Source organism: Phoca vitulina, unplaced genomic scaffold (genome assembly GCF_004348235.1).
Source record: "Phoca vitulina isolate PV1807 unplaced genomic scaffold, GSC_HSeal_1.0 scaffold33, whole genome shotgun sequence".
Lineage (NCBI taxonomy): Eukaryota > Metazoa > Chordata > Mammalia > Carnivora > Phocidae > Phoca > Phoca vitulina.
The window spans coordinates 20,683,649-20,694,636 of record NW_022589736.1 but is presented as its reverse complement, the minus strand read 5'-3'; the positions used below and the strand labels follow the sequence as shown (position 1 = coordinate 20,694,636).

The 10,988-nt window shown below is 34.2% G+C and overlaps 1 protein-coding gene across 1 annotated transcript in view; it reads right to left on the bottom strand.

Annotated features, from left to right (window-relative positions):
- Nucleotides 1–1,110: 1,110 nt before the first annotated feature.
- Nucleotides 1,111–10,988, bottom strand: part of MALRD1 (MAM and LDL receptor class A domain containing 1) — an 803,589-nt gene continuing 793,711 nt past the window's right edge. Inside the window, exons 40-41 of the mRNA XM_032425534.1 lie at nucleotides 4,002–4,077; nucleotides 1,111–1,191 (exon numbers count right to left, since the gene is read on the bottom strand). Coding sequence (XP_032281425.1) covers nucleotides 1,111–1,191; nucleotides 4,002–4,077 — 157 coding nt within the window. The remainder of the gene's footprint in view (nucleotides 1,192–4,001; nucleotides 4,078–10,988) is intronic.

The window sequence follows — 10,988 nt, the reverse complement described above, 5'->3', positions numbered from 1 at the left end:
TTATTTAGAGCAGATGAAGATAGTTGCTTGTTATATGGCTATGTCACCTTCTTGATCCTAACTATCCTCTAATTTTGTTCAAGTATCTTCCCTCAAGTACTTGTCAGAGAGCTTCACGGGTCTGTTCTTAGCCTAGTGGGTATAGTGAAGGGTGTCCGCCAGCCATGGTGGCCTCATCACCTTTGAAGAGGTTGGCTTGGCATGGGCTTCATGTCTCTCTTGGCCGATAAGAGTGCTGTTGCTGGGAGTGCATCCTGATAAGGGTTAGTGACACGAGAAGAAATGGCCTCTTTTCTGCCTCTGAACTTTATCATGAATGCAACAGTGCTGCAGCTTATAAAGCTATCCTCTAACCTGTCAGGGAGCTAGCCTGAGAACAAAATCTAGGAACTGAAACTTATAAATAACCAGAGTCCTTGCTGAAGGCATGGGGCTTTTGCAAAAACCAACCAAAAGAAGTGCTCTATCTCCCAATTTCCTGATTTTCAGGATAATAATTGCCACATTATTAAACAATTGGTATAGGGATTTTTCAGTTTCTTGAAGTCCAAAGCTTTTTAACTCATGTATTTCAGTATTATTTTTATATCTATATGAAGATATGTGTTAAATAATTATTTGAATAAAGGCAAGTTTAGGCTGACAATTTCACATTTTTTCCAAGATGCATAAATAACTTTTACTCATGATTATGTGTATTAGGATTGGTATGATTTGTCCATTCCTGCTAATTTGTATACTCACTTATTCTTGTTTTTAAGCTCTATCTCATTCAAATAAGCATTTTAACACTTATTTATATTCAGGATATAAAACAATTTGATTTGTAATTTAAAAAAATGACCATGATAAAAATCAAAAGAAAACAAGAAATTCAAGTAGAACATTTTATTAAAATATTCAGATATACAAAGAATATAAGGTTCTGATTCAGATTCCATGAAAACATTTAATATATTCAGTAAGAAAATTTATTTGTAAATGTAATAATTACACTAGTATTCTGAATCCCTTCTATTTTTACTATTGCATAAGATGAGTTTCTATCAGGTTTCAGAGTAGGATTTTCTACAAACTGCATATCCTAGATCATACTTGATTTGGATGGTACTATTTCAGATGATTAGATATGGTCTCCAGGCATCCTGATGTTGTGCCATACAATGGATTTGAGAAGGAGTATACAGAACTCTAAAGAAAAACACATTGAAGAGGTTAGGATTTTAGTCACTAAAGTAACAGACTTCTTTCCAGATCATGCAGAATACAATGAGTTTTTAATGGATTTCCACTGCAGTAGTAACTAGAGCATTCCTGACTCTCCCCCTAGTACCTACAGTCCACACTGCCTACACGGCTGACAGACCAAAGGTTGGTCTGTGTCCAAAGCCCTTGGGGCATAGGAGTCACTGCCTTAGCCTCACCTCTGGTGGGATGGGGAAGTGCAGTGGCAGAATCTGGACTACCTCTTTCTGAGGTGCTGATTTCTCTAAGTCTGCTGTATTGATCATAGTTAAACAAAACAAAACAAAAATACAAAACAAATAAACCTGACTTTTAGTTGAGAGAGTTATATTTTACAGAGTATATTAGAAAACCTAAAATGTGGAAAGTTCTAATAGGACAAACACTGATTTCTTCAACAAAGAAAGTGCAAGGAAAACATGAGAGAGAAAATGGAGCCTAGAGATTAAAAGAGTCTTAGGAGACATGTCTATCAATTTGGATAATATACCTTATATCCATCCTGATTTTAAAAATATAGCAACAGCAACAAATATAAGCCCCCTATTTATTTATGAGATAGTTGGGGTAGGTTGAACACTGATTGAATATTTAATGGCATCAAGGAATTATTAAATGTTTAGGTATGATACTGTGGTTATATTTTTTTAAAGTCTTTATCCCTTAATGTTACAACTTAAGTCTTCACAGGTGAAATTTAATGATATCTGGGATTTGTTTAAAAATAACCTGGTTGACACCAAGAATGAACCCTAATGTAAACTATGGACTCTGGATGATGGGAAGATACAGGTTTGTCAGTGTAACTCATGTACCATTCTGGTGTAGGATGTTGATAATGGGAGAGACCATGTGTTTGTGTGGGGGGGGATATATGAGAACTGTCTGTGCCTTCTGCTCAGTTTTGCTATGAACCTAAAACAGCTCTAAACAAAACAGTCTTAAAAAAACAAAAATAAACCAACACCACCATTCTGGTGTATAGTGGGAATGGGTGGTGTAGAGGTGAAACAAGAATGACCAGGGGTTGATAATGATTGAAGTTGGGAGATGGATACATGGCAGTTCATTATACTATTCTTACAATTTCTATATCAGGATTTGAGAATTTTCTCTAAGAGGTTTTGGAAGAGTATTTTGGAGAAGTCTATTTCTCTGTTACAAAGTCAGGAAAGGTATATGTAGTATACCTATATGTATACAAAGTCATTGTTTTCTGAAACAATAGAAATCAAAGCAGCAACAAAGTTCAAGAACTGTGGCAGAATTTCTTCTCTAGCCATTCTTAATGGAAGGTAAAAAATGTGAAAGAGGAATTATTTTTTTTATTTGGATAGAAAAAAGGAAATTCCTTCCAAGTTTCTCTAGTCATTGATTGCACTGCCGTATGCAAACATAGTAGAGTTTTGAAAGCACCTTGAAAGGTGGGTCTTTGATATGAACCCCCACCCATGTGCCAGAGAGACCATTTCTCAGTAGAAAGTAAAAGATGCACAGTACCTTCCTAGCAGCTTTTTAATTATTACAAGTTTATAAGATATTAATATAAAAAATGCCTAATTTAAAACACTACATTTGATTTCCTTATATCATTTGTATCTTTCGGATACTAAATGTTAAACTGAAGATTTTTTTAAAAAGATTAAATTTTCTTTCCTTTCCTAAAATGAAAGTAGGTTTGTATTACACCTACCTACTTTGCCAAAAAGATACCTTAGGCTTCCTAAATATGCATTTATTTATTGAATATCCATTTGAAGCGGGGGGGGGGGGCTACATTTTAAGTTTTACTCTGTGTCTTGATTGACTTGACAGATCATCCAAATTAATTCTCTTTGTGTTCTGGGAAATATTCCTTGTTTTCATTCCTACCAAAATAATACTAAAAGTATATATGACATCATTATTGAATAAAACACAAATTAAAAAGTCAAGTGTTAGCCTTCAGCCATATCAACCAAGGTTCCAAAACTACTAGAAATCATCTAATCTGGCACCTTGTTACTCATTTAAATAATGGTAACAACTGTTTGTGGCCTATTCTCTTTAAAAATAATAAGAGAAATGAACACTTTAGCTTTCTATATACTCACTTTGACAAGAATGAATCTGATAAAATATTTCTAAAATCAGATGTAAGGAGGTTTTCGTAGACAAGAAGTGATGCGTCATGGCTAATCCTATTTTATATCTAAGTGAATGCTCATATTATCTACTTAAGAAAGAGATGAGAAAGATTTTACTTCATTTTCTCTTTAGTCTACTTAGTGCACTGATAAGGAATAGCCCTAAAAAGTCCCAAGAAAGATGAATACACTTTAATTTCTCCTTTAGTATTCTAAATTATCAGGTAATAGCCCTTTACTGCTCACACCTAAATTTAAAGCACAGCACAGAATGCTGTCCTCCCTTTTGTCTTTGGGAATAGAATACAAAGAACAGTCAATAAAGAGTTACTATGGGTAGCTGACTAATACTCTGGGTTAAACTGATATTTTCCAGATTTGTCAGCTCTTGTTGAGTATGAACAGTGACCACAAAGCCACTTAACAGTGAACTAACTTTACAAACAGATTGAATCTGCCCTGGAATGGAAAATTCTCATTGCACATCTAGAAGGACTAAAACTCCTTACCATTCCCAATAAAATAACTCTGTTAAAACATTCCTCGTAGCCATGATATGGACATATCCAAACAACACTGTGTGTGTGTGTTTCTGCTTCTAAAACAGTACAGTTCACCATTACCACTTACCTCTGTTTTCTCTGGGTCACTCCAGTTCCCATAAACCGGATTAACAAATGCACAGTTAACACTTCCTTTCGTTCTCCTTAAAGCACACAAGGCCATAAAAAAAGAGTAAGTATTGAAATGTAGCACAATACATTTCCAGGTTATTTTCTGGTAGACATCTTTGAGAGACACATTGTCTAGCCAGCATACTTGCTTTTATGAATGTATTACCATAAGTGAAGTTATTATTATTATTTTTTTTTTTGCAGGGCACCAAGGCAACCGCATTGTTGAAAGTAAATATAATTTGAACTCTGAATATTTAGATCCAAATAAACGCAGGCAAATAAAAAATGGCATAAATTGGTCTTAAAATTGATTTCTTAAAATATTACTCAGGTGATACAAAGGGTACAACATTATAAAGAACTGGCTATATGGAAAGGCTACCTTAGACTTCAAAAGTGCCAAACCACCAAATCCTGAGGACTATTTTTCATGACAGTGTTTGTCATAAAGATCTGTAGCAATGAGTCATTCTTTAACATTTTAAATAGCAAATTTAAATGTGTTTTGAAGAGTTCTTAATGTTAGTGTTTCCTTTAAATGAATCATAAAGAGATGTGTCCTTGATAATCTCACATGTTGGTCTAGATCTGCTAATATACTCTGATTAACTGAACTCCTAAATGATCATTTTCTTTTTGTGCTTAAGAGTCTATGGACTTATTAGAAGACAACAAACCATGGAATAGTTGGTCACAACTGTTGAGAATAAAAAATGCCCATCACAGGAGCAAAAAATATAACAAGATAACTAAATACACCTCATTAAAGATTTACAGAATGATCCCATATATGCACACACATATATATACACACACACAAGCATAATGGAGAATGGAAAGACCAATTGTAGGATGATTGCCAGTGTCTTGAGGGCAGCTAGGAGGAAAAAAATATATAATGCATGAATATTTTTGCCTAATCGGGGTATAATGATAATAAGTCTGTCAATAATATACCCTTAAATCCTAAGGGAAAAGGCAGTAAAGAGGAAACTCTGACTGATTTGTTTTTTGAAAAGAAATCGTCCGTTAATGACCTCTTATTGTCATCTACCAAAACACATAGTGAGTCCAACAGCCTAATCTGGGTAATTGTGTTTGGCTGGCAGTATGTTCTTCCTGTGGATTCAGTCTTCAAAGCTTCCTAATCTCCACTATTTCTATACAATTGGCTTAAATATTCAATAGCTTAACCAGTTCACCCTCATTGAGTCTACATTTTGGGTATCAATGCATAGGGATATATATAGCAGCTATATTTGTGGGTTATTATTTGAAAAAAAATCATAGATACACTCAAATGATGAGGCAACAAGTATCTGTTAATTCCTTAACTATAGTGAGTACTTATGATTTGCTACAGTTAGGTTGAATAAGTGATATTTGATTCTTTTCCTTTCCTTCCTCCAAGACTAGTCGGTGTAAAGTTGTCAGAGTGGTAAGCTCAGTAAATGATACAGTTAGGTGCACGCCAGGCAGGGTTGCTTTTAGTGTTGAGATGGGATAGGGAGTTGAAGGGAAACTTCAAAATGTGTCACAATGCCACAACAAAGGCTGGCAGAGGAGAGACTGAACATTGAGGTAGGGAGTAACAAAACACAATGGAAGTTAGGAACTAGATAAAGATCAGATGAATGCAGACACAGCTCAGAAAAATTAATCTCAGCTGAAATCAGGCATGAAATCAGGAAGCAAGAGGAAATCTAAACTGTGGGGCTGGATAGGATAGATGGTCCAAAGGCCAGGCAGGCAACCAGGAACTGAAGGGACAGGCTTGGCAGTCAATTGGATAGAAGTGAGGTACAAGCAATACAAAAGATCTTGATGTGAGACAATTATTTTTGGCTTTGGAGCTGGGACCCCGGATGACCTAGACCAAGATTGGCAGGCAGAAGGCAGGTAAATTGATCAGTTTTCCAGCTCTGTTAAATTCAGCTATTGGAGCTAATTTTCTTCTGAGAGGATTTTTAAGTCTTAAATAATTTTCTATTAAAATGAAAAAAAAAAAAGACCTATAGGTGGTAGGCTTTGGGGATCAGGTGACCACAAAGAAGGAAGGGTGACACTTAAGGTAAGAATGTGAAGTTGTAGTAAAAGAGGAAAGCGTCACAGTATGAGTAGTAGAACGTGAGCAATGGTAAATTCGTCCTCCTTTAAATTATGTCCATTAGCAGTCACAAACTACTATTATTTTTCCCATCAAAGGTATGTCCCCAAATATTAGAAACCTCTGAATTTTTAGGCTTAATTTTTAATGTAGTTCCTGTTTATACCATAAAATATCACCCACCATCAATAGATACTTATATTAAGTAAATTCCTAGTGTCAACTCCATACATTTACTATTTCAAGTACTATGATATAATTTTCCATATGCATCAATTATATGTAAGTTTGGTACTCAGACATAAACAATTTTACTTTAAATGATGGATCCTTCTATGAGGAAAACAAAATATTTGTGAAGTTTTCTGCCAGTTCTAACACTGTAATGTATAATGATAAGCCTGTATTAGGCTAAAAAATGCTATGTTTAACTTACACTATTTGTCAATAGGCAGACGTCTCTAAGAGAGTTGAGGTTTCAAAGAATCTCACCACCTCCAGAAATCAGCAAGGAATTGACTTAGAAGTATGGAGTAGAGAGAAAAAAGCAGCATGGATCACATGAGTTTTCCATCCATAACTTAATCATGCATTCACTTAAATTATTATTAAGCTCCTGCTATATCTACTATGTACAGTAACTGTATAGGGTGGCATTTTGAATGGGCTGAAGAGAGAGATGTCAGTACAGAACTAGGATAATTCTGATGGGAATTTCCAATTTAAATTTAGTGAGCATATGTATAACTCTAAAGGAATTCACTTCATGGCTTATTAACTAACAATTGTTTTAGTGTTGATTAAAAACGTGTTTGTAATACGTATCTGAAATTACTGTAAATGGGCAATGAAGAAAAACAGAATAAAACAAAAACTCATCTATGTTACATCCAGTAAACATGACTTTAAGGTAAATGTTTATTATATGTATATTTTAACAGCTTTATTCAGTTATCGCATACCATATAAATTTACTCATTTAAACATTCAATTTTTAGTAATATTAATTTTATTAATTGTTTTTATAAATGGTGAATATGTATAACATAAAATTTGACATTTTAACCACTTTTCAGTGTATATTCAGTGGCTTTCAATATTTTCACAGTGTTATCCAATCATCACCTCTATTTACAAAATGTTTTCATCACCAGAAATAGAAACTCAGTAGCCATTAAACCATAGTTTCTCATTCTCCTCTTTCTCCAGCCCAGGGTAACCTCTGATTTACCTTCTGTCTCTATGAATTTGCCTATTCTAGGTACTTCACATAAGTAGAATCGTACAATTTTTATCTTTTTGTGTCTGGCTTATTCCACTTAGTATAATGTTTTCAAGGTTCGCCCATATTGCAGCATGTATAAGAACTTCAGTAATTTTTATGACTGAATAATACTCCATTGTGTGCATATGTTACATTTTGTTTACTCATTCATCTGATGATAGACACGAGTTGCTTTCACCTTTTGGCTATTGTGAATGATGTTATGAATGTTGACATGTAAGTATCTGAGTTCCTATTCATTTATATATCTTTTCATGTCCTTATTTGCCATTTGTATATCTTTCCTGAAGAAATGTCTGTAAAAGTCTGCTGCTTTTAATTGGGTTGTTCTTTGTTGTTGAGTTGTAGGAGTTTTTTTAATATATTCTGGATATTAAACTCTAATCAGATGTATGATTTCAAATATTTTTTTCTATTCTGTAGGTTGTCCTTTGATAATATCCTTTGTCCCTTTGATAATATCCTTTGATACATGAACATTTTTGATGAAGTCCAGTTTATCTTTTTGTTTTGTTTTGTTTCTTGGGCTTTTGGTGTCATATCTAAGAATTCATTGTTATCTTTTCACATGTCTGTTGGTCATCTTCATGGCTTCTTTGGAAAAATATCTATTCATGTCCTTTGCCCATTTTTTAATTGGATTGTTTTTTTGATGCTGAGTTGTATAACTTCTGTATATATTTTTTATATTAACCCCTTGTCAGATTATATCATTTGCTGCAAATATCTTTTCCCATTCAGTAAGTGCTTTTTTGTTTTGTTGATGGCTTCCTTCACTGTGCAAAAGCTTTTTATTTTGGTGTAGTGCCAGTAAGCTTAATTTTGTTTTTGTTTCCCTTGCCAGAGAAGACATATCTAGAAAAAAAAATGTTTCTATGGCTGATGTCAAAGAAATTACTGCCTTTATTTTCTTCTAGGACTTATATGGTTTCAGGTCTCTATCACATGATCAGTGAAATGCAAATTAAAACCATAATGAAATATTACTTCAAAATGGCTAAAATAAAAAACACAAGAATTAGCAAGTGTTGGTGAGGATGTGGAGAAAAAGGAACCTTTGTGCACTGTTGATAGGAATGAAGATTGGTATAGCCACTGTGGAAAAACAGTATGGATGTTCCCGAAAAAAAAACTGAAAAAATAGAATTCCTATATGATCCAATAATTGCACCACTGGGTATTTACCCAAAGAAAATAAAAACACTAATTCAGGATGCCTGGGTGGCTCAGTCATTAAGTGTCTGCCTTCAGCTCGGGTCGTGATCCCAGGGTCCTGGGATCGAGCCCCGCATGGGGCTCCCTGCTCAGCGGGAAGCCTGCTTCTCCCTCTCCCACTCCCCCTGCTTGTGTTCCGTCTCTCTGTATATCTCTCTGTCAAATAAATAGAAATTTTTAAAAAATAATAGAAAACAAAAACTAATTCATAAAGGTACATCCACTCCTATGTTTTTTTATTTTGTCTAAGTGCTCTGGTTAAATTGTCTTATTGATAAAGTGCTCTGGTTAAATTGTCTTATTGATAAACACATTTATCTCTAGCTTCTTGGGGCTAAAACCTTTACTAATATAAAATTAAATTGTGGGGTGCGTCCAACTCTTGGTTTTGGCTCAGGTCATGATCTTAGGGTCCTGGGATCAAGCCCTGGTCAGGCTCCGTGCTCAGTGTGGAGTCTGCTTGGGGTTCTCTCTCCCTCTGCCTCTCCCTGCTATGTGTGCTTGCTCTCTCTCTCTCTCTCTGTCTCTAAAATAAATAAAATCTTTTAAAACAAACAAAAATTACAAAAAAAAAAAAACCAAAACCCTGAATTGTAATGATAGTGTATAAAGAAAATTTATATGTCAGTGTTTGGATAGTTTTAGGGTAGAGTCTGATTGTCACTTAATGTGACCATCTTTAGACTAGATAAGTGAATAAACCTTTATTTAGGTCAAAAGAAAAGGTGACAGTGAGCATAAGTATCACTCTGTTGAAGAATGGCTCTCAGGAAGATTACAGGAAAGAATGATAGTGCCTGAGTTGTTTCTATTGAGAAGTCTATACTCCAAAATGAACATCTGTTTACATACATCATAAGTTTATTAATTAGTAATTGTAATCCACTTTTATAATTAGTTTTATTGGGAGTGTCCTATTTTTATTTACCAAATTAATTGCTGTTTTTGGTTATCAGTGGGTTGTTTAATTTCATTTTGTTAACAACAGACATGTTTTTCTCTAAGTTGATAGTATGTCATTTTGTGTGTCTGAGAACCTAGTCAGGCTTCTTAGTCTAATCCACCAAATGCCTTCATCCCCACTACTATCTCAGGGGAACAAGCTGTCACAATTTTTTCTCATATTTAAAAATAGGCTTAGAAAATGCTCAGAGCAAAATGAGCTCAAAATTTTAGTACAAATTATAAAAGTAAGAGGAAAAACCATTTGAGACGGCAATGTGTGATGATTCTAGGTGGACTGTATTGTAAAACTCTACCCTAAAAGCCTGTATGCTAAAAAGTATGGAGAACTGTACTCTGTGAAATTGAGGTAATCATAATGCAGCTATCAAGGTGATTTGAAGGGATAAACATGATAATTTACTTACCAAAAAATATTGCTGTTCATGTGTGTTTGTGTTTGTAGGAATCTGTTCTCATGCTTCCCCTAATGAAATGATTTGTATATATTGTCTCTAAATGTTGAAGAATATTCTAAAATACAAGAAATGATTGTTCTGAGTTAAGTACATGAAGGAAAATGATGCTCTACAAAGTGATGACTCATTTCTTAAGATGGCAGAATGATAGAATGTTGATGTTATTTATCATGTTTTATAATTTAAATGTATCCAATAATTTTAGAACAAACACTGTGTACTAAAACATTGTGTTAGGTCTTGGACTTACAAAGTTGATCAGTTCCTACCTCTAGAACTTCTTTTGGAGGGTGGCAGCTAATGGACTTCTGTCTCTTTGAATGAAATTATATGTTTATATAATGTCTACCACAAGTAGATGCCTGGTAATAGTTGAATACTATTCTCTTTACCTTCTTTTCTTATTCTTTCTTCCTTTTGTCAACTGTATCTTTCTTTTAAAACTTTCTGCTACTTTCTCCAGACCTCAAAGCCTGGGTTCAATGAAGGGATATTGGGATAAAGAAAAATAATAAGGAAGTATCAAAATAGTAATAATAATCACTGTAGTACTTTTTTTATTTTTTAATATCAACTTACTAATTTAGAGCTAGCAAGGACCTTTGCAATCATCTTGTTCATGCCTATTTTACAGATAGGGCAACTGAGACTCTTCCCCTACTAGACCACAAGTCTTCTGGAGGATAAAGACCATGTCTGGTTACTCTTCTCTCTATCACAGTACCTAATGCAGTAGGAATCAACTGAATATTTATGGAAAGAATAACTTAATGTTATTCTGCCAAAGAATTTATGATGGAACAAAATCCACTAACCTGCTTTCTGTTCTGTTCCCTCATGCCCACTCTCACTAATATACTTCATCAGTTTCCACAGAGAAAAGATAATCATTTTTACTGTTTTTATCACAGA